At 42.7% G+C, this 24,353-nt stretch overlaps 1 protein-coding gene across 2 annotated transcripts in view; it reads right to left on the bottom strand.

The window, feature by feature from the left end:
- ccdc186 (coiled-coil domain-containing protein 186) overlaps positions 1–24,353 on the bottom strand; it is a 103,913-nt gene that overhangs the window by 23,322 nt on the left and 56,238 nt on the right. For both annotated transcript variants that reach the window (XM_039010355.1, XM_039010356.1), the window contains exons 8-13: positions 24,081–24,179; positions 23,180–23,266; positions 21,518–21,660; positions 20,600–20,855; positions 14,653–14,842; positions 3,351–3,431 (exon numbers count right to left, since the gene is read on the bottom strand). In XM_039010355.1, coding sequence (XP_038866283.1) covers positions 3,351–3,431; positions 14,653–14,842; positions 20,600–20,855; positions 21,518–21,660; positions 23,180–23,266; positions 24,081–24,179 — 856 coding nt within the window. The remainder of the gene's footprint in view (positions 1–3,350; positions 3,432–14,652; positions 14,843–20,599; positions 20,856–21,517; positions 21,661–23,179; positions 23,267–24,080; positions 24,180–24,353) is intronic.

The following is a 24,353-nucleotide window of genomic DNA, read 5'->3' as shown; positions in this document are numbered from 1 at the left end:
CCAAGATTCTGATGGAAGCTCAGCTAATAATAAGAACTATTTATGCTGATAAATCGTTGTTCTGTTGAAAAATGTTTAACGCATAAGCCGCCATTTTTTGGGGGGTAGCTTCGCTTTGGCGCACCCTGTATTGCGCAGTAAGGTTAATTTTAAAAATGTAATTCAGCGATTGCATTAAGAACTAATTTGTCTTTCAATTGCTGTCCAACTTGTATTTTTTTAGTCAAGTTTATGAATAGTTTTCGATAAAAATAGGTGTCTTTCCAAGATGGCGCCGGGCAGATTGCTTGAGTAGTTGGACACTATTTCCATTGTATAAGCACGATTTGTGCCGCTAAATATGCACATTTTCGAACAAACTCTATATGGATTGTGTAATATGATGTTACAGGACTGTCATCTGAAGAATTCTGAGAAGGTTAGTGAAAAAATTAATATATTTTGGTGGTGATAACGCTATCGCTCTTTTTGCCTTGAATCAATGCTGGGGTAATGTTTGCACATGTGGTATGCTAATATAACGATTTATTGTGTTTTCGCTGTAAAACACTTAGAAAATCTGAAATATTGTCTGGATTCACAGGATCTGTGTCTTTCAATTACTGTACGCTGTGTATTTTTAAGAAATGTTTTATGATTAGTATTTAGGTAATACACGTTGCTCTCTGTATTTATTCTAGTCGAGTTGTGATGGTGGGTGCAATTGTAAACTATGATTTATACCTGAAATATGCACATTTTCTAACAAAACCTATGCTATACAATAAATATGTTATCAGACTGTCATCTGATGAAGTTTTTTCTTGGTTAGTGGCTATCAATATCTTTATTTGGTCGAATTGGTGATAGCTACTGGTGGAGAGAAAAAATGGTGGACTAAGAAAAATGGTGTCTTTTGCTAACGTGGTTAGCTAATAGATTTACATATTGTGTCTTCCCTGTAAAACATTTTAAAAATTAGAAATGATTGCTGGATTCACAAGAAGTGTATCTTTCATCTGGTGTCTTGGACTTGTGATTTAATGATATTTAGATGCTAGTATTTACTTGTGACGCTATGCTAGGCTATGCTAGTCAGCTTTTTTACTGGTGGGGGTGCTCCCGGATCCGGGTTTGGGAGGAACTAGAAGTTAATTGTCCAAGGAGCAGGACCATTTTTAATGCCTATTTCTGTATACCCATGGTTCTCATTCAAACCCATGTTAATTTAGGCACATTTTAAATGGTTATATTAATCAAATGGCCACCCAAACTATTTATATTTAACGCCCTCAACCTGTACCCCGGCACATTGACTCGGTATCGGTACTCCCTGTATATAGCCTCGTTACTATTATTTTATTGTGTTAATTATTATAATTTTTTTCTAATTTAGTTTATTTAGTAAATATTTTATTAATTACTTCTTGAACTGTATTGTTGGTTAAGGGCTTGTAAGTAAGCATTTCTTGGGAAGGTCTACACCTGTTGTATTCGACGCACCTTGGCTCCTGGACTCCATCCACGCATTTCAAGGCTACGTTGAAACAATGAGTCGTCATAATGCTGCATCAAATGTACATTATCCTAGGGGCGTTGGCAGACACAATGTAAGTAACTTCATTTATGTCCCCCTAATTGCCCTGAATACCTCTGTTGATCCTACAGCTATTGTATGCAGTAATCATGAGCCTATAAACCAGAGTTATACTGTTAGCACTGAGGCAGTGTGCCCTAGTAGGAAGACCAGAATGGGTAGCAAGGGATAAGTTTGTCCTAAATATTTCCAAAACTAAAAGCATTGTATTTGGGAGTAATCATTCACTAAACCCTAAACCTCAACCACATCTCGTAATAAATCATGTGGAAATTGAGCAAGTTGAGGTGACTAAACTGCTTGGAGCAACCCTGGATTGTAAACTGTCATGGTCAAAACATATTGATACAACACTAGCTAAGATGGGGAGAAGTCTGTCCATAATAAACTGTTGCTCTGCCTTAACAACACTATCAACAAGGCAGGTCCTACAGGCCTTCATTTTGTTGCAGCTAGACTACTGTTCAGTAGTGTGGTCAGGTGCCACAAAGAGGGACTTAGGAAAATTGCAATTGGCTCAGAACAGGGCAGCATGGCTGGCCCTTAAAAGTACACGGAGAACTAACATTAATTATATGCATGTCAATCTCTCATGGCTCAAAGTGGAAGAGAGATTGACTTCCTCATTACTTGTTTTTGTAAGAAGTGTTGACAAGCTGAAGGTACCGAGGTGTCTGTGTAAAATACTTACACACAGCTCAGACACCCATGCATATCCCACAAGACATGCCACCAGAGGTCTCTTCACAGTCCCCAAGTCCAGAACAGACTATGGGAGACGCACAGTACTACATAGAGCCATGACTACATGGAACTCTATTCCACATCAGGTAACTGATGCAAGCAGTAGAATCAGATTTAAAAAGCAGGTAAATATACACCTTATGGAACAACGGGGACTGTGAAGAGACACACACAAAGGTACAGACCCATTCATACGCACACGTTGTGATATTGTCGTATGTTGGTATTAAACAGTCTCTGTTGTGGATATGTGCTGGTTTAGGGATGTTATATAATGTACTGTTTTATCTTTTGTTTTATATGTAAGTGCTTTAATATGTTTGGATCCCAGGAAGAGTTGCTGCTGCCATAGCAAGTACAAATGTGAGAAATAAAATTGTATTTTATATAGTTAAAAAGTATATTTGGTTTCTAAAATCTTTCGACGAGTAATCTAAGTATGGTCAGTCTAAATATCTCAGCGTTGTTTTTTTACCATTCTAGTCTATGGCACTTTTTTGGCATTGAAATGTACTGGTGTCCATAGCAACGTCTCCATTTGGGCTGCTCAATGACATGATATGCTATTATTTCAGCTTTGAATAGCAGAGAAGTACAGGAAGATTTAATATGCCCCAACTTGTCTAAGTTGACTGCAAAGTGGGGAGCTTTAGAATGCTGAAAAAGCTCCCATTACAGTGAATGAAGACGGACAAAAGAAAGAACAAAGTGTATTAGTTTAAAAGATATCAAAACGCTGTATGCAAGCAATCAAATCCACAGTCTACACGTTATAAAGTTTGAATGGCGTTTCCAGCTTAAATGATGTAAGAGTAGCGTGAAGAACAATAAGAAGAAGAAGTACGACGAAGATCTAAAGGTCGGGACTATTGCTTTGTCCCACCTAATGATAATATGAAAGAAATCTAGAGTTGTGCATTGCTTTGCAGGCACACCTAAGAACATTGATTCAACCTATTTCTGCCAAATGTGTATACTGAGGTCTTGTGGGTAATGTAGTCAGAGATGAACAGGTGCCAAGTGAACATACCTGAGGAGCTGGAGCGACTTCCCATGCTGCTGACATCCCGGTCACAGCCACCATTCTCCACCTGCTCCAGCCTCTTACGGGCTGCTCACAGTCAGAGAAACACACCGGTCAATTAAACTGATACACACAGAAAGGGACACTCACTAAAACACTCAGCGCATAAACATACAGTATAAAGAATGCTCCCGATCACATGCACAAACACACAAAGATGCATCCTCACATGCTCATGATCACACACGCACACACAGTTGCGATCACACACACACACCTCGATTTGAATCAGTATATGTCATTCCAGAGTGATGGCAAAGGCTTACGACCAATGATAGTACTTTGTCCCGTGAGAAAGTCTGCCTACACTGCATGTCAAAATACCTTAAACTAAGGGCTTCTCCAGCTGAGGTAGGGGAGCAGCTGACGTGAATGAATTTCTATTAGCACCTATAGAGAAGGAGCAGTGTGGCTCTTTAAAAATATCCCCACCTTCGTCTTTCTCAACGTCCTAAGAGTGAGTCCCTGAGCGCTCTAGCTCGTGCTCTCTCTCTCTCTCTTTCTCACTCCATCTCACAGCGTATCTGGAGCAAAATCCTTACCTTCCAACCTGCTTAGCCCAACGCTAGTCTGCAACTTCATTGTTTGTTCAAATGTGATACATTTCTGACCTAGCGTTAAGTTCGCTCTTGAATAGCAGTGGTATTTGGGCATGGCATTTTGGAAAAAATTAAGTACGTTTCTAGATTTTGTATTTATTTAAATGTATTTGGGTACATCTTCCGACTCCAAATCAACAAATATGGGCGCTTAATGACTTACATAACATTTACCACTTTGATAACATTGTGCCACCGGTAGGATTAGTAACACCAAGGACACATTTTGGTAATTGAGGATTTTCATAAATGGAAGCCACAGAATCTATGGACATTAATTAGTAAAAAATGTATTTAGTGGCCTCTCGAGTGGCGCAGTGCGAGCTGTGCCACAAGAGATCCTGGTTCGAGTCCAGGCTCTGTCGCAGCCGGCGGCGACCGGGAGATCCATGGGGCTCCGCACAATTGGCCCAGCATCGTCCGGGTTAGGGGAGGGTTTAGGTGGCAGGGATGTTCCTGTCCCATTGCACACTAGCGAATCCTGTGGCGGCCCGGGAGCAGTGCACGCTGACACAGTCGCCAGGAGTAGTGTTTCCTCCGACACATTGGTGCGGCTGGCTTCCGGGTTAAGCGGGCATTTTGTCAAGAAGCAGTGCGGCTTGTTTGGGTTGTGTTTCGGAGGATGCACAGCTCTCGACCTTCGCCTCATATGAGTCCGTATGGGAGTTGCAGCGATGGGACAAGACTAACTACCCATTGGATACCACGAAATTGGGGAGAAAAAGGGGTAAAAAATTATAATATTTAGTGAAGTCATTTGATTAATCATTTTGCTCACAATGTAATTTCATTTCATTTAAATTGAGTAACACAGTAATGAACCTTTTCATTTTAACAGAATACCACCAAATTATCACTGGGAAGCTCAAATTTATGATTAACTAATCATTTACTTTAATTTAGACCCCTCCCACGATTATGGTTTCCCACTGGAGGAAATGGTCAAGGTCCTTGTCGATCTTTGTAATTAGTGATTTTCAAGGCGGTTACACCAATTACAAATCTTAGAAGCATTTCTTAAAATTGTTTTATTTTTATTTAACCTTCATTTAACTAGGCAAGTCGGGAGCCCCATTATATAAAAAAATAGAAAAGGTATTTTAATAGCCTTTGTTTTTATTGTTCTATACTATATATTAAATATATACTAGCATTCAAAATAATAGATAGATATCTCTAAATCCCCAAAATATGTGTCACTACAACTCTAATCATCACCACTGGGACAAGCCAATTTGCTTGCCCTGACTATATTAAACAATCGACAAAAAAAATAACGTTCTTTCAGTCGATATCTCAATATGGGACACGCCCTCGTGCGGGTCATTCGCTGAAGCCTTATTCAATCATGCCCAACAGGCCAATCAGGGCTTTGCGGGTGTAAGCCCCACCTTCCTATATAACGGGCCGTAGTAAGCCCTGGTTCCCTCATTCTTCTGTTTGCTTGTCTGTTTGCTTTTGAGCCTGTTTAGCAGCTTTCTTCAGAAAAAGTAGCTCTCAACTTTACTGTTCCATTCTGTTTGGGTTACAAGTTTCAAGATGTATTAGTCGTGTGTATGGGAATCATATGGTATACAGAGTCGAACAAATACTTACTTGCAGGTTTCTGTCTCAACAATGCAACAAAAACAAATAATATAAGAATACGCACAAAGTAAATGGGTAGAATTCAGACCACTTGACTTTTTCACATTTTGTTACGTTACAGCCTTATTCTAAAATTGAATAAACTGTTTTTCCCTCATCAATCTAAAAACAATACCCCATAACGACAAAGCAAAAACAATTTTTTGGAAATGTTTGCAAGTTTATGACGCTACAAGCTTGGCACACCTGTATTTGGGGAGTTTCTCCCATTCTTTTCTGCAGATCCTCTCAAGCTCTTGTCAGGTGGGATGGGGAGCGTCGCTGCACAGCTATTTTCAGCTACTCCTGCATTGTCTTGGTTGTGTGCTTAGGGGTCGTTGACCTGTTGGAAGGTGAACCTTCACCCCAGCCTGAGGTCCTGAGCGCTCTGGAAGGATATCTCTGTACTTTGCTCCGTTCATCTTTCCCTCGATACTGACTAGTCTCCCAGTCCCTTCTGCTGAAAAACATTCCCACAGCATGATGCTGCCACCACCATGCTTCACCGTAGGGATGGTGCCAGGTTTCTTCCAGACGTGACACTTGGCATGCAGGCCAGAGTTCAATCTTGGTTTCATCAAACCAGAGAATCTTGTTTCTTTAGGTGCCTTTTGGCAAACGCCAAGCAAGCTGTCATGTTCCTTTTACTGAGGAGTGGCTTCCGTCTGGCCACTCTACCATAGAGGCCTAATTCCTGGAGTGCTGTAGAGACGGTTGTCCTTCTGGAAGTTTCTCCCATCTCCACAGAGGAACTCTGAAGCTCTGTCAGAGTGACCATGGGGTTCTTGGTAACGTCCCTGACAAAGGCCCTTCTCCCCCGATTGTTCAGTTTGGCCGGGTGGCCAGCTCTAGGAAGAGTCTTGGTTGTTCCAAACTTCTTCCATTTAAGAATGATGGAGGCCACTGTGATCTTGGGGACCTTCAATTCTGCAGACATTTTTTGTTACCCTTCCCTCCCCAGATCTGTGACTCGACACAATCATGTCTTGGAGCTCTACGGACAATTCCTTCGACCTCATGGCTTGGTTTTTGCTCTGACATGCACTGTCAACTGTGGGACCTTATATAGACAGGTGTGTGCCTTTCCAAATCATGTCCAATCAATTGAATTTACCACAGGTGGACTCCAATCAAGTTGTAGAAACATCTCAATGATGATCAATGGAAACCGGATTCTCCTGAGCTCAATTTCGAGTCTCATAGCAAAGGGTCTGAATACTTGTGTAAATAAGGTATATCAGTTATTTATTTTTAATACTTTTGCAAAAGTTTCTAAAACCCTGTTTTTGCTTTGTCATTATGGGGTATTGTTTGTAGATTGATGAGAAAAAAAAGATATAATCAATTTTTGAATGAGTCTGTAAAGTATTTTTGTTGTTGTTGAAAAAGTCAATACTTTCCGAAGGCACTGTATATGTGTGTGTACGTGTGTGTGTGTATGTCTGTGTGGGTGTATGTGGGTGTGTGTGTGTGTGTATGTCTGTGTGTGTGTGTGTGTGTGTGTGTGTGTGTGTGTGTGTGTGTGTGTGTGTGGGTATGTCTGTGTGGGTGTGTATGTCTGTGTAGGTGTGTGTGTGTGTGTGTGTGTGTGTGTGTGTGTGTGTGTGTGTGTATGTCTGTGTGGGTGTGTGTGTGTGTGTGTGGGTGTGTGTCTGTGTGGGTATGTCTGTGTGGGTGTGTATGTCTGTGTAGGTGTGTGTGTGTGTATGACTGTGTAGGTGTGTGTGTGTGTGTGTATGTCTGTGTAGGTGTGTGTGTGTGTGTGTGTGTGTGTGTGGGGGGGGGGGGGGGGGGGGGGTGCATGAGTGATTGCATGTGTGCTAAGGTGCAGAAAATCAGAGCAGGTGGTCAGTCCAGTTCAATTTTTCAGCAGTCTGAGCAAGTTGAGGTGACTTGTAGATATAAACTGTCTCTGAGCCTGTTGGTATCAGACATCATGCTCCGATACCGTCTGCCCGACAGTAAGGGAGTGAACAGCTCGTGGCTGGGGTGTGTGGGGTCCTTGATGCTGCGGGCCTTCCTCAGGCAACATTTCGAGAAGATGTCCTGGAAGGGTGGGAGCACGGTCCCAGTGATGTACTGGGCCGTTTTCACCACCCGCTGGAGGGCCTTGTCATCCTGGACGAGCAATTCAGCCACTTTAGGAAGTAGCGACACTGTTGCACTCTCTTAACAAGAGCGGTGGTGTTGTTGGTACATGTTAAGTCCTCGGTGATGTGGACGCAGAGGAACTTAAAACTGCTGATTCTCTACTGCAGTCCCATTGATGTGGATCGGAGCATGTTCCCTCTGCTTCCTGAAGTCAACAATCAAAACTTTTGTTATGCTGATGTTAAAGGAGAGGTTGTAGTCCTGGAACAACAATGCCAATTCACCTTCCTCCTCCCTATAGGCTGACTCGTCGTTGTTGGTTATCAGGCCTACAACCGTGGTGTCGTCAGCAAACTTGATGTTGTGCAAAGCCACGCAGTCGTGGGTGAACAATGAGTACAGCAGAGGGCTGAGGACACTCCTGGGGTGCCCCTGTATTAAGAGTCAGTGTGGAGGAGGTGTTGCAATCCTCACCGCCTGTTGTCTGCCCGTCAGGCAGTCCTGGATCCAGTTGCAAAGGGTGGTGTCCAGACCTAGGGCTCTGAGCTTGGTGTCAAGCTTGGAGGGAACAATAGTGTTCACGAGTCTGAGTTGTCGAACATCAATTCAAGTTTGGGTCTGTGTTGTCTTTTTGCGTCCCTAATGGACTGTGGAGCACCTGCTTGCCTTGTACGCGTAGCGCGCCACTGAGTCGTCGGGGTTTGTTCTGCTGACATTGAATGCTGCAGTACAGGCTCTCACAGCATTGTATGGATACCTCTGATCATCGAGGGGTTTTTGGTAGGGGTATGTCCAGATTTTTATTGTGGGTACAACATCACCAGGCCGGACAGTTCCCTGTCCCTTCCCGGGACAAGTTGCTCACATGCACAAGGGAGCCGTACGTCAAATCAAATCAAAAGCTGTGTTCGAAAACCCATACTAACATACTGTATACTACATACTTAATGAGTATATACTGCATACTATATATTATTAGTTAATTTTAGTATACTGTAAACGAACACTATCCTTTCAGTTGAGCGTGCTAGCGCTTTGCCCGTCTACAGGAAGTTCATGCTGTTGCTATGCAACATCTCGCTAGCTTGTGAGGGTAACAAATTACTAGCTAGACATTTTACAACTTCGGGTGTGTTCTTAAATTCAATCTGGAGTGCCAGAGTGCGCTCAGAGTACGCTCTGGGCGTTTGTAAATTCAGAGCGTTGTCAGATTGTCCGTTTGTAAATTCAGAGCATTTCGCTCTCAGAGCGCACACTGGACGCTCTAGCCAAGGAGTAGGGTTGATTCCAGCGTTCTGACCTAACAACAGCAGTCAAGCACCCAAGCTAACTGGCTCATGTTGGCTAGCTTGCACTCTGACCATTTTACTCGGCCTAGCAAAGCTGGATAGGCAGTTTTCATATTATCCAGAGCGTTGGTGACAAACTGTACTGCTGGCAACAATTTAATTACACATTTTTGCCGCCGTTTACTGACACCGGCCATATTCATCAGGTGTTGAGCGTTCGTAAATTTTACTGACACCGGCCATATTCATCAGGTGTTGAGCGTTCGTAAATTCATCAGTTGTTCTGCGCTCTAGTCTAGTACATTGAAATTGGAGTAGATAAACAGAGCCAATTTACAAAAGCACCCGAATGTCCACTTAGCTAAACGACTATCCCACTTAGCTAAACTAAGAATGACGTGAATAATCAAGTCAATAAACGTTGGGTATTTAGTTAGATAGAATATAGTTAATATACTGTCAAGTTTGATGTATTAGTAGCCAACTAATCAAATCAAAAGTTAGCACATGAGTACGCAGTTCAGCAGGTGCTATAGAGGGTGCAGTGAAATACTTATATTACTAGCTCCTAACAATGCAATAAAATGTCAAACAATTAAAATAAGGAGAAAAAAATATACAAAAATACAAGAAATCAAGAACGCCGGGACAAATGCAATCAACAAGCCAAATAACACTGTAACAGTACTCAAATGCAATCTATACGTATGTACACCAGAAGTGACCAGTGGTTCAATGTCTCTATATCATGAGACCGCAGGAATGGCTGTGTGTGCGCACGAGTGTGAGTGTGTATGTAAGTGTGTGTGCACGGGTTTGTGAGTTTGACGTGTGTGTGTGATAGCTTGTGTGTGTGTTTTGTGTGAGTGAGTGTGCATCACAGGGCACGGTACTGGGCGGAGGCCGGCTAGTGGTGACTGTTAAACTGTCTGAAGTCCTGGTAATAGAATATGTTTTTTTATCTCTCTGTCTTAGTTCTGATGCACCTGTACCGTCTCCTTCTGTCGGACGGTAGCTGAGTGAACAGGCCGTGGCTTGGGTGGTTGAGGTCCTTAATGATCTTCTTGGCCTTTCTTTGACATCGGGTGTTGTAGATGACCTGGAGGGTAAGCAGTGCCCCCGGTGATGAGTTGGGCTGCCTGCACCACCCTCTGGAGAGCCATACGGTAGAGAGCGGAGCTGTTAACCATTCCAGGCGGTGATGCAGCCTGTAGAATACTCTCAATGGTGCATCTGTAGAAGTTCGTGACGGTCTAGGGCCATGCCAAATTTCTTCAGCTGCCTGAGGTTGTAGAGGTGCTGTTGCGCCTTCTCCACAAAGATGTTGGTGTGGCGAGACCATTTCAGGACCTCAGTAATGTGCACGCCAAGAAACTTGAAGCTTTTGACCCTATCCACTGAGGCCTGTCAACTGCGGTCAAAATATGCCTTTACAAGGTGTCAAAAGCGTTCCATAGGGATGCTGGCCCATGTTGGTGCCATTGCTTCCCACAGCTGTGTCAAGTTGGCTGGATGTCCTTTGGGTGGTGGACCATTCTTGATACACACGAGAAACTGTTGAGTGTGAAAAACCCAGCAGCGTTCCCGTTCTTGACACAAACCGGTGTGCCTGGATCCTACTACCATACCCCATTCAAAGGCACTTAAATCTTTTGTCTTGCCCATTCACGTGTCTCAATTATCTCCAGGCTTAAACATCCTTCTTTAACCTGTCTCTTCCCCTTCATCTACACTGATTGAAGTGGATTTAACAAGTGACATCAATAAGGGTTCATATCTTTCACCTGGTCAGTCTGTCATGTAAAGAACAGTTTGTTTTGTATACTCAGTGTATGTTGATAACGGGTAGAAAAAAAATATATATATATAATTTCTATTCTATATGAAATTTATTCCAACAAAAAAAACACCATATTAAATAAATGAAGAAGCCCTTAAATTTTCCTTATGCAAAACCATATCGGAGACTCTCGGAGACAAAATAATGGTACAATTACATCTAAACGGTTTAAAATGTAATTTGATACATATCAGGGTTAATTTGCTAATCGATGGCCATAATATTGGGTCAAATGACATTCATTAGACCTATGATTCATTTCAGCTAATTAATGTATTAAAGGAATAGTTTAGTTCCAAAACGACAACACTGAAGCTCATTTCTGAAGCTTCTATATTGCAATAGTCTACACACCATATAAATCGATTTTACCATCGATTTTACACAGCATACTATAATTCCCAGAGTGCATTTCACTTCCCAGGTTGCAATGCTCCTCACAGGGCTGCTGGCTGGCTAGTGGCTACTGCTAGCAAGCCCAGACAAATGCAAAGTAGTCTAAATATATTGCTGTCAAGTTATGAGTGCATTTCCCATTACTTTGGGTTGTGTAATCACATTATAATTCTCACATGAATGTGATGCTGAATGTACGTTCATGACTATAACCAGCTTTCCATCCAAACTTTTTATGCGAGTAAACTACATGTCAGATAAAACATTTTATGACAGGCCTGATGGAAACAAAACATTATTCTGTAAACTTTCCAAAAGTCGACAAAACAAAATACGCTAGACAAGATGGGATCTTTTGTGTCATTCAAATGAATTATGCGAGAAATATAGGTGGAAACACTTTTATGTACAAATATTGATATAATAACCATCATATCGAAGTAAACTTACAATCACGCGATGACATGTGGGATCCTCCCACTATGACTTGTCAGGAAAGCATGTAAGTTATGATGAACTTCACAGGGTGGTGAAAGCTTAATGCTGATTTCCAATAAATATTGAGGGTCTTATTCTGGTGACATGATCATTGACGCCTGGCTGCCGTTCGACAAATAAAAATAATCTTGCTCTTTTGTCCATAATAATCTCATCATGTAGGCTACACGTGCGCTCTAGCCAACAGCGCGCGCACTCACTACATAACACAACATTTTTGTGAGGAAAATCATCAGTAGAGTTGAAAATGCGATGGAAACCCATTTAACTTATATTTTTTATTTGGTACATGGGAATTTAACCGCAAAAGTTATTTGTATGCACTATGTCATCACGCACTGTTTTTTTATGCAGATTTTAAAATATTTACATAAAAATCTGTCGCCAATTGGACGGAAATCTAGCTATTGTCACTCAAAAAGGATTATAATTTAGTAGAATAACATGTTACAATGCATGTGTAAAATTGATTTCTATGTCGTTTTGGAACTAAACCGTCCGTGCACCGCACTGCGTTGTTCACCTTTTACTTTGTTGTTTCTGTGGGCTGGCCCTCATCAGCTCTGTAATCAATGTAATCCCATAGTTCGCTTCTGCAGCCAGTTTTGTCAAACTTCAGACATGAAGGCATGATGTTTTCATTAGAAGAAGCCATGCTGTTCGCAATTTCTCTCTCCTCTCTCCTTGCTTCTCAAAAGTGTCTCACGCTATCATCTGCATGTGCAAGTAGCCTGGCTAGCTACTGCTCCCATGAGAACATTCAGACAAATTACTAGACAGACTCGATGTACTCAATTCGTACATGACGTGACAGCAGTACCGAAAGTTACAGCGATTCTAGTACCGAACCGTTTTTCAAATTCTATTTCATGTTTCGGTATACTGTGCAACACTCACTATTCCATATGTTAGCGCCTAGTAGACCCCCCCTCCCCATCACTTTGAACCCCAGAAACGGTGGATTTTAAAGACTCACTCCAGTCTCCTTTTCACCTAATTTATCAACCGATTTACTTAACAAAATATATATCTCAATAGGTGGTTCAGGTATGTCATGACAGGGCTCAAGTGGGGAGGTGAGCTGCAAATTCGGTCCGGGACCTGGGAAATAACATTTTAGAGCCCCCAACCCCCATTTTGGCAGGGAAGAACACATTTTGCTGTTTTAAACCTAATTTCCTCCAATTCTACACATTTTGTCATGGAGCTGAGAGAATTGTGGTTTTAAAAGCTACACTGAACAAAAATATAAATGCAACATGTAAAGTGTTGACATGTCTCATGAGCTGAAATAAAAGATCCAAGAAAATGTCCATACGCTTATTTCTAATCAAATTTTGTGCAAAAATGTGTTTACATCCCTGTTAGTGAGCATTTCTCCTTTGCCAAGATAATCCATCCACCTGACAGGTGTGGCATATCATGAAGCCGATTAAAATGTGTAGTTATGTCACAACACAATGCCAAAGTTGAGGAAGAGTGCAATTGGCATGCTGACTGCAGGAATGTCCACCAGAGCTGTTGCCAGAGAATTGAATGTTCATTTCTCTACCATAACCAACGAGAATTTGGCGGTACATCCAACAGATCAGATCTAAAACTCACATTTCTATGTGAATTTGGTCAGGTCGCCCAAAAAAGTTACATATTGCAGTTTTAACTTTTCTAAATACTTTCTATCTGGTTTAGCTGTTTATGTTTACATGGAAACCTTGTTTATTTTTTGTCATTTTTAATTTAAAAAAATGACACCTAGATGGTCCGCCCAATACTTTTCTATGCAGGAAAAAAAACACCAAGTTGTCTAAAAACACTATTTTGCAGGGGCTTTTTTTTTTTACCCTTAAGTGTGTGTACATTACTGTATTTATACTTGGGAAATTGTTTGACCAATTGTTTGATTGCTTGCCAACCCTGCCCAGGGTAGGGCTTCATCCAAACAACGCCTTTCCCATTGGTTAGTGGAGGCTATCGCCAAGGTGTACAGTTGTTGGGGACTGCAGTCTCCCTGGCCGTCAGGGAGCATTCCATTGGAATTGCTACTTCATGGACACTGTTCAGGGGCATCTCCTCCTCTGAGATTTGTGCGGCGGCTAGTTGGGCTTCCCCTCACACCTTTGTGAGGTTCTATCGTCTGGGCGTCACTGTGCCCTCCCTAGCGAACACAGTCTTTGGCACTGGAGCTGAGTAGGATGGATCAGGTACATTACCATGTAACACAACACAAGCTTCACAGGAAACAAGCTATTGGCAATCAGGGCGTTTTGCAAGTGTTCAGTAGTCAGCGCACAAGGACCAGTTACTGTTGGAGGTGAACTGTTAACTGCTCAAGGGCAGAGTGTTCCACCTTGCCGCCTTGGGGATTTGAACCAGCGAGCAACCTTTTGGTTACCGGCCCAACGCTCTTAACCACTAAGTTAAGCTACCTGCCGGTTCCCCCGAAAGAGATGCACGACTTGCATGAGGGAACCATGGCTTGGGAAGTGTTATACAGTATAGGCAGGCAAGGCTTACACCCACAAATCCCTTATTTGCCTGTTAGGCGAGATTGAATATGTCTTTAGCGAATGACCCGCACAACGCCATTTCCCATAGTGAGACGTCTCCCTCAACTCCTTCAGAGAACCGGGGTTACATACCATAACTAGGGCTGTGATGGTCATGGAATTTTGGATGACGGTATTTGGCAATAGCATTTTATTTTTATTTAAATACTTTCAAATAGAAATTGCTAACTTGGCAACAGTATTAGAAAATAAGTGTTTAAAGAATTTATTTCACTACACATGTAATTGAATCCAGGTCTGAAACATGGAAGTTTTCTAACCTTGTGGTAACATCTTGATTTGAGTGTGGTTGATTTCTGACGCACAATCAACTATGTAGTTAAACTGTGGACGGTTTCTGACCTAGAGTTAGCTGCTTGGTCAGGTCCTTGATGTTGGCCGCCTGTTTCCTCTTCTGGGTATGCAACTCGTCCCTCTGCTCCTCCACACGGGTCTTCAGCTGGGCCATCTCCATCTGCAGTGTGGCCCTTTCCGCCTGCAGAGCCTGGACCTCATCCTGCCGCAGGGCCTCCTCCTTCCGGAGACGCTGAGTCTGCAAAATACATTGAATATGCAAGTCAGATAATAAAAGATAAACACACAAACAGAATCACATTTTTTAAGGGCAGGGGTGCTCAGCTCCAATTCTGAAGGTCTGCAGTCCTTGGGCCCGGTTTCCTAAATCATTAAAACCTTCATAGGAGCATGGTTATATCTGAGCTGTTTCTCAAAACCATTGTTACTAAAGTTGCACCTAACCCAAACGCTTGTAATTAAAGACTTGGGCTACTCGTAGAACAGATAAGTACATTGTTAAATTATGCTTTGCCCTCCCGCTAAAGTTGATATTACCTTGGGAGTCCCGCGGGACCCTTAAGACTCCTGCAGCAATGGGAGTGAAATTCTAAAGTCAATTTCGGGACAGGATGGGAAAGGAATGACAATCCACAGGAAAGGGCAGTACTGGAATCATTTTCAACTTTAAAAAAAATATATATCAATCAAAAGATTGGACACCTACTCATTCAAGGTTTTTTCTTTATTTTTTCAATTTTGTACATTGTAGAATAATAGTGAAGACAAAAAACCTATGAAATAACTCATGGAATCATGTAGTAACCAAAAAAGTGATAAACAAATCTCACAAGGTTCCACCCCTACCAGCTAAAAACAAGAACAAGCAGCTCCAGTGGTCACGCGATCACCAGCACTGGACAATTGAGAGCAAAAACATTGCCTTGTCCGACGAATCCCGGTTCCTGTTGCATCATTCTGATGGTAGTCAGGAATTGACGTAAGCAGCATGAGTCCATGGCCCCATCCTACATGGTAGGGCTGGGCGATATGGCCAAAATCTCATATCCCGATATAGGTCATTTCATATCCCGATAACGATACATATCACGATATAGCACATTTTCTGTAAATTCACTGAATAAAATTACCACATGTAAAGGACAATTTCTTGTTACATTTTGAATTATATTTAACAAATAAAAGGTACTTAGTCATATTTGATTATTTATCATTTTATTTAGAACCTTTATTTAGAACCATTGTGCAAAATATAAAATATGAATGTATAAAATCTAAAAAGTTCATTAGAAAACACTTTAACTATAGTTGCAAACAAAATAAATATAGGCATAAAATATATATATATATATTTTGGGGGGGCTTGCCTGTTTTGCATGTTATTTTGGCATTAATACATGTCACATATCAATTTGCATTTGGTGCCTTGGGTCGAGTGTTCGCACCAACTCATGAAACCCCTGTTTCTCGACAGTGTAAATTGGGGCCTTGTCTCTGCAGATGTAAGTTGTAACGGCAGCTGTTATCTCCTTCCATCTTCGTGATTCTTTGCCATATGGTGTGCCGCGGGCAAAAGACTCTTGCAACATCTGAGTTGGGGGTTGTTTTGAGCACTCGACTGTACTGTTTCACATGATACTTGCGTAGGTGGTTAAGAGTTTAGTGGTGTTTGAGCCTGTTGTCGGGACCGGCCTGCGGCATATTTTGCAGAGGACGGTTTTCTGGTCCATGACTTTTCATAGCCAAACCACATCCATGCGACCGAAATAGCCCCTCTTTAAGGTACGAGCTCCGTGTTTCCGTGTCTCCATGCTCTGTGTCACATTCACTCTCGTCAATGTTTGTTTGTGTTGCAAATTTCCTTCTACACGGGAGGTGTGGAAGAACGCGCAAGCGTCGTCCAATTGACAAGAAATATTGCCGTAAAGAGTGTAATTTGCGACACAAAGAAATAAACGATAGAAAAACGTCTTTCGTCACACAACATATATCGTCATATCGCCCAGCCCTACTGTCTGGTGTCAATGGTTCAGGCTGGTAGCGGTGGTGTAGGGAATGTTTTCCTGACACACGTTAGGTCCCTTGATACCAATTAAGCAACGTTTCCAAGCCCTGAAGAATTCAGGCTGGAGCCAAAGGGGGGCTCCAACCCGGTACTAGATGGGTGCACCTAATAAGTGGATTTCATGAAGAGTAACAACATGTGCAATGATGTGCCAAATATGTGATTTACTACATTATTATAGGCTAAGCCATTAGAAATAACAGCCTCAAAATGTGCAGCCCTAGATGATAGTCTATCCAGGAGCTGATCCGTTATCAGTATTGTGTATTCATTCTAATGTTAAGGTAAGAATTAAACGAAGAAAGCTGATCCGGGAGCATTGCTGCCTTCCTTTCGATCCTATCACTATGGACACATGTTCCAAAGACACTTAGTGAATGTTCTCTCTATGTGGTGTGGGAAATGAATGTTACATCTTTGGCTGTTATAGAAACGATGCATCATTAAAACACTCGTAAGCATAAGTACCATCCCTATCGGGAAACCTGGTCCTGCTCATTTAGTTTTTTAACTAAAGTGACCGACTTCGATCATGCACGACAAATAGATTATGTCCCCGTTTTGCATGAAAGAATGAGGTGCTGGAGGTAGTGGTCTTCACCTCTGGACAACGCAGGCTCGTAACAGGGGGTTTGAATCCTAGTAGTGCCAGTTTCTGTACTGTACTTCCACCTATTCCCCTACTCTCATTTCCATGCTCTCAAAATAAATCCCTTTAAAGAAAGATTCACCCATTTTGAATGTGCAATTGTTTTTGTGCATCTCTGAATGATGTTCTATCGATTCCAAGGGTAATTTCATGTTTTCATGTGTATCTGAGCTATTGCCTTATCATATAAACAAAATTCGTCATACCGGCTGTATATCTGCCTGCTTGAAATTCCTTTAATGGCCAATAGCTCAGATACACATGAAAACATGAAATGACCCCGGGAATCGATAGATCATCATTCAGAGACGCACAAAAACTATATAACATAAAAATAAAATAAAAATCGGTGAATCTTTCCTTTGAAGGTTCACTGCAGCCGTTCTTATCTCAATATCAAATAATAAAAATGGAAAAAAAATGGCTTCTTAATAAATTATTGAAAAGTCATTGTATCAACGCAGCCTTGAAATGTGTGGACAGAGTCCAGGAGCCAAGATGATTTTGATGGACTCCGTCATTCCTGTAGAGTATCTTCTGTTTCCAGAAGGTGTCAAAGTTATCTATAAAAGTGACACCAGCAGAGCTACAGTAGTCTTTTAGCCAGATGTGTAATGCCAGCAGTCTGCTGAATCTTTCACACCCGTGGCCCAACGATGGCACTGGACCTGAAATGATTGGCCGTGTTTTGGAGTGTTTTAATGCTAAAATCAGTTTCTTAAAATCAATTTTCCAAGCCCTCCTTATGTCGTTTGACCCCACATGGACTACAACAGTGTCAGCTCCCGGCATCTGTCGTAGAACAATCGGAAGAAGCCTTGCAAGGTCCTGTACTCGTTATCCTGGGTAGCACAGGGATTTTGCCTTGGGAAGCAAGATGTTTATCACCATAGAGCTGCCTATGATGACAGCTGGTGATGTTGAATGAGCCGGTCTCTAAGGCAGCCTCACGGTCTGATGAGGGTGGGAGCTCCGAAGATCTGAACCTGAGGTAGAAGCCACCGGTGAGGGAGACAGAACCGAGGACAAAGATGCAGGTACCTCCAGATCTGATCTTGAATAGGAAGCCCCCAGGGAAGAAGGCGCCAGAACCTCTGGATCCAGGGCGGCAAAGCTGTTTCTGGTCTGTGTCAGATATGGGCTCAACATCCCCCGTTGCCAGAGGATGTTTTCTTCGACTTCCACGGCGAGTTGGTTGGGTCGAGAACAGCTCCGTTTTCCAGGGAAGGGGAGACCCCTTCGGATTGGAATCCTGCTGAGCACCGGCCAGTCGGTTGTGGAGAGCCAACACGGCGGCGAAACTTCCACCAGACCAGAGCGGCATCCGGCTACTGGGGTGGAAGAAAAAGTAGGCAGGCGTGGATTCCCCAGTTCCCCAGTGGATTCCCCACCCTTGTGTAGGTTTGCTACTTGCTTGGTAAGAGGTGCCACTTCGCACCTGTAGTCCTCCGAAAGCAGCAGTTGGTACATTGAAAGTCAGAGCGGTCCACAATGTCCCGGAACAAAACAAAGTAAACAATGCTCCCGCAGCGCTGGAAATGTTCAATAGCGACCTCCATTTGAGACCGCCGAGCCAGCTGGGCTTTCGGGTCTCTCCCCCTATGCCGAATCTGGCAGGATCCCGGAACAGACTGCAGCGCTCACAGCAACTAACCCCAACAGAGTCACAGGATCCAAAATAAATAAAAGTATATAAAAACTCGAGGTCTCTAGTTCAGGTTTCGGCGTTCAACAACAACACACGTCGCGCTCTGAAGCAAAGAGAAACGGCAGGCCATCATTACTTTAAGACATGAAGGTCAGTCGATCCGGAAAATTTTAAGAACTTCACATTTTCTTCAAGTGCAGTCTCAAAAACAATCAGGCACTATGATGAAACTGGCTCTCATGAGGGCTGCCACAGGAAAGGAAGACCCAGAGTTACCTCTGCAGCAGAGGATAAGTTCATTAGAGTTAACTGCACCTCAGATTGCAGCCCAAATAAATGCTTCACAGAGTTCAAGTAACAGACACATCAACATCAACTGTTCAGAGGAGACTGCGTGAGCAGGCATTCATGGTCGAATTGCTGCAAAGAAACCACTACTAAAGAACACCAATAAGAAGAAGAAGAGACTTGCTTGGGCCAAGAAACACAAGCAATGGACATTAGACTGGTGGAAATCTGTCCTTTGCCCTGATGAGTCCAAATTTGAGATTTTTGGTTCCAAACGCAGTGTCTTCGTGAGATACAGAGTAGGTGAACAGATGATCTCCGCATGTGTGGTTCTCACCGTGAAGCATGGAGGAGGAGGTGTGATGGTGCTTTGCTGGTGACACTGTCTGTGATTTATTTAGAATTCAAGGCACACTTAACCATCATGGCTACCACAGCATTCTGCAGTGATACGTCATCCCATCTGGTTTGCGCTTAGTGGGACTATCATTTGTTTTTCAACAGGACAATGACCCAACACACCTCCAGGCTGTGTAAGAGCTATATGACCAAGAAGGAGAGTGATGGACTGCTGCATCAGATGGCCTGGCTTCCACAATCACCCGACCTAAACTTAATTGAGATGGTTTGGGACGAGTTGGACCGCAGAGTGAAGGAAAAGCAGCCAACAAGTGCTCAGCATGTGTGGGAACTCCTTCAAGACTGTTGGAAAAGCATTCCAGGTGAAGCTGGTTGAAGGAAGCATTATGGAGGAAAGAAATTCCACAAATTAACAAGACACACCTGTTAATTGAAATGCATTCCAGGTGACTACCTCATGAAGCTGGTTGAGAGAATGCCAAGAGTGTGCAAATCTGTCATCAAGGCAAAGGATGGCTACTTTGAACAATCTCAAATCTAAAATAAAGTTTGATTTTTGGTTACTACATGATTCCATAGTGTTGATGTCTTCACTATTATTCTACAATGTATAAAATAGTAAACTTTTTTTTTTTTACTTTAATGAGTAGGTGTGTCCAAACTTTTGACTGGTACTGTATATAAAACACAATCAAATCACGTTTTTGAATGCACTGGGCCTTAACAAAAAAAAAAGGAAAGAATGGGAGCCAGTACTTTTTGGGCTCTTTCTCTGTAGGTAATTGAATATTACCTTTTAGTACTGTGCGTGTGTTGTACTATGTATTTTCTCTTTCTATTCTGTTTTCTGCTGTTCTATTATAGTCAGTTTGATCATTGTTTCCTTTCCCCTGGGAAAAAAGTACTACCTGAAATAACCTTGAAAACCTCATATTCAAAAATTACAAAAACATTGAAAACAACAGTCTGTGTTGTGTCGACTCACCTGGTCGGCCAGTGCTGTCTGCGTCTCGTCCAAGCGGCCCTGCAGCTCCATGGAGTTGGTGCCCAGTCGGTCCAACTGGGCCTGTAGGCCATTGCTCTCCGACTGCAGCTGGGCGTTCTTGCTGCTTAGCTTCTCCGTGAAGCCCAAGAGCTCAGCCTCCCGCTCCCGGCTGCCTTGCACATCCAGCTGGAGGTCGCCGTTCTGGACGTTCACACTCTCCACCTCCTCGCGTAGACTGACCATCTCATGCTCGTCCCTGAGGAAGACACATTGCACGCACAGCACATTTAAACTTTTTTTTATCTCGCAGACAGATTTGTAGCGATTTACAGTCACAGTGCATTCAACTAAGGTAGGTGAGAAAACTACATTTCATACAAAATCACAGTCATTGCAATTCCTCAAAGGAGCTATCAGCAAAATCAGTGCTAGTAAGACACACACACACACACACACCATAAGTCAGTGTGCCCTCAGAAGTGTACGTGTGGACTAGTGCACAGGGATGTCAATACGGACAGTGACAGCCAAGTTGCTCCCTTTCCTATGGCAAATTTATTTGTCCAAAGAATGCTTTGACAGGTGAAAAAAATGGGATGGAAAGTCAACCTCTACTGTGTTGCGTTTCCCTTTACAGTGCTGTCGAATCAATGAGGATTGGGAGAGATAGGACAGGATGCCACTTCGGAGAATTGGCATTCATTCACAAGGTCACACACTAGAATCAGCCAAACGGTGCAGAGGCAAGCAATACAAGATCAACCGACTAGTCTGTGTGTGTGTGTGTGTGTGTGTGTGTGTGTGTGTGTGTGTGTGTGTGTGTGTGTGTGTGTGTGTGTGTGTGGAGGGAATGTGATAGTGTGTGAGAGGGAAAATGAGTGTGACTGTCTCTGTGTGTGTGCACAAGTGTTGGCTCACCGTTGGTGCTGTTCCTCCAGTGCGTGTATCTCTCCCAGCTTGTCTCTCTGCCTCGCGATCTCGGCCTTCTGCCTGTTGATGATCTCTCTGTACTTGGAGAGCTCATCCTCCCAGCGAGGCCTCTCATCCTCCAGACACTTCACCTGGGACCCAGCACCGCACATGCACAAGCGAGCGAGCGAGCACACACACACACACACACACACACACACACACGAGAGAATACCCATTTATACCTGGTGCTAACATGTGTCCTTTGTCCTGATCTTGTCCACACATTTTTTGACAGGTGTCAGTGTTTTCCCTATATGCATTTAGCAGCACCACTGCTAACTCGCAGCCGCCACTGCAATTTTTAAAAATAATAATACAAATGATTTAATTTCAATAATTTTCAGGTCGTAAAATGTTTTCAGTGTAAACTTAAACAACTAAAACCAGATATAAAGCATGTAGAAAATATAATGGAGCTATATATTTTGTAATGAGATCATCTTTGAAAACAAACAAATCATCCCCCCAAAAAATAGTCAGAGAGAATCAAAAATTCCAGACATGTCATGATGGCCCCCATTGATTTTGTTATAATGTTTGAGTCACTCAGATAGCATAAGAACAAGGCATAAACCATGGCAAAATGTGTATAATTGCAGGACATTTGCTTTAAAACTGCAATTTTCTCTAATACCCATGACTAAATGTGTAGAATTACAGGAAAATAGCTTTAAAACTGTAAAATGTTCTGTCTGCCCAAAGGCAAAATGTGTAGAATTGTAGGAAATTATATTTAAAATAGCAACATTTTGTCAGCAAAATGTTTTGTCTCTGGACGTAGTAAGGCACGTATCTAGATATCTTATAGGTGTACACAGACCTGGAAACCATTTTAATCATCATTACATTTACTCATCAAATAGAAAATCATAACTTTTTATATTTTTTTTATTTATTTTTTTATCCCATTTTCTCCCCAATTTTCGTGGTATCCAATCGCTAGTAATTACTATCTTGTCTCATCGCTACAACTCCCGTACGGGCTCGGGAGAGACGAAGGTCGAAAGCCATGCGTCCTCCGAAGCACAACCCAACCAAGCCGCACTGCTTCTTAACACGGCGCGCCTCCAACCCGGAAGCCAGCCGCACCAATGTGTCGGAGGAAACACTGTGTACCTGGCCCCCTTGGTTAGCGCGCACTGCGCCCGGCCCGCCACAGGAGTCGCTGGAGCGCGATGAGACAAGGATATCCCTACCGGCCAAACCCTCCCTAACCCGGACGACGCTATGCCAATTGTGCGTCGCCCCACGGACCTCCCGGTCGCGGCCGGCTGCGACAGAGCCTGGGCGCGAACCCAGAGACTCTGGTGGCGCAGTTAGCACTGCGATGCAGTGCCCTAGACCACTGCGCCACCCGGGAGGCTCCAGAAAATCATTACTTTGAAACAATATCAAATAAATGGGGCCAGGAAATGTGGTCACACTGCTGACAGAGTGGACGAAAAACAGACACATGTCAATACCATCTGTAAACGTGACAGAACTTAATTAGATAGTGATTGGATCATCTTGATCGGATAATGAAAGCCACGTTATTGCAAGGTGTAAATGAGGCTAGAGAAACAGACACACACACACGCAGAGACCAAGACACATACAAACACACACCTTTGCACGCAGAGTGGTCAGTTCATCCATCCCCTCATTGAATGTCCTCTTTAGGTCTTCTAGCTCCTTGGCCTTGGAACGGTGCATCTGTCAATCAAAGCAGAGCATTCGTTAGGTTAGCTAACAGTCTGAAAAGCTAGTGTTTCAGATCCAATTGCCACCTATACGCGATGATGTTACGAAATGCTTTCTAGAATATGTACAGTCATAAGAATAGCTCATTTAGCATCATTTTAAGAATATTTTTATATTGTATTATTACTTATTGTTATTGCATTGTCGAGAAGGAACCTGCAAGTAAGCATTTCATTGGACGGTGTATACCATGTGACTAATCAAACTTGAAACTACTGATGCTTTCCTACAACATTTTGGAATGTTCATTCAGATTGTCCACCGTTAACTGTTCAAAATTATTTAGCCAATGAGATATGGTTTTGCTTCCATTTCAGAATATCTGCTTTTGTTTTGGACACTGTCAAAGCTTGTTCATGTTAAAGCTTTCCTATTTCTCAGTAGCCTGAAGTGACTTTGGGATATTACTCAAGCAATACGTGAACGGTTTGAATCTGGAGAGCATAGGTGAGGTGAACCAGCAACAACACTTCCAGTAAAGCAACATTAATCAGATCGAAGCTAAAACCTCATAAAAACAAACTTCCCAAAATACTACAAATGAGCCCTTGAATTAAGTTGATTTCCATGGCAACGGGGCATTGCATAAATGAGAAAGAGCAGTTACGTGTTAAGTGTTTTGAGTTGTTTTGACCGATTGCTTAAATATTGACAATTTCACTGCGATATCTCTTAAGTGTTAATCTTAAAAGAGGGCAGTGGAAATGGGGCAGTGTGTAAGTGTATGTCGGTGTGTGTGTGTGTGTGTGTGTGTGTTGTGTTGGACCTCCAGCTGGTCTGTCTGTTCCTGTTTGTGTTTCTCCAGTTCGCCTTTAGTCTCGCGCAGCTTGGCATCCAATTCGTTCGACTTGATCTCCTCTGACTCCTGAGAAAGCGGGGGGGGGGGGGGGGGGGGGTTAAAGAGAGAAAGCACAGAGGAACAGGGGGAAGGAGCAACAGATGGAGGAAGGAGTGAGAGAGGATAGAGAGAGAGAATTGAAAAATAAATAAGGATGTGGTAAGAGAAAGAGGAGAAAAGAAGGATGGAGAGACATCATAA

Source organism: Salvelinus namaycush, chromosome 16, assembly GCF_016432855.1.
Source record: "Salvelinus namaycush isolate Seneca chromosome 16, SaNama_1.0, whole genome shotgun sequence".
NCBI lineage: Eukaryota > Metazoa > Chordata > Actinopteri > Salmoniformes > Salmonidae > Salvelinus > Salvelinus namaycush.
This window is presented reverse-complemented; position numbering and strand designations above follow the sequence as displayed.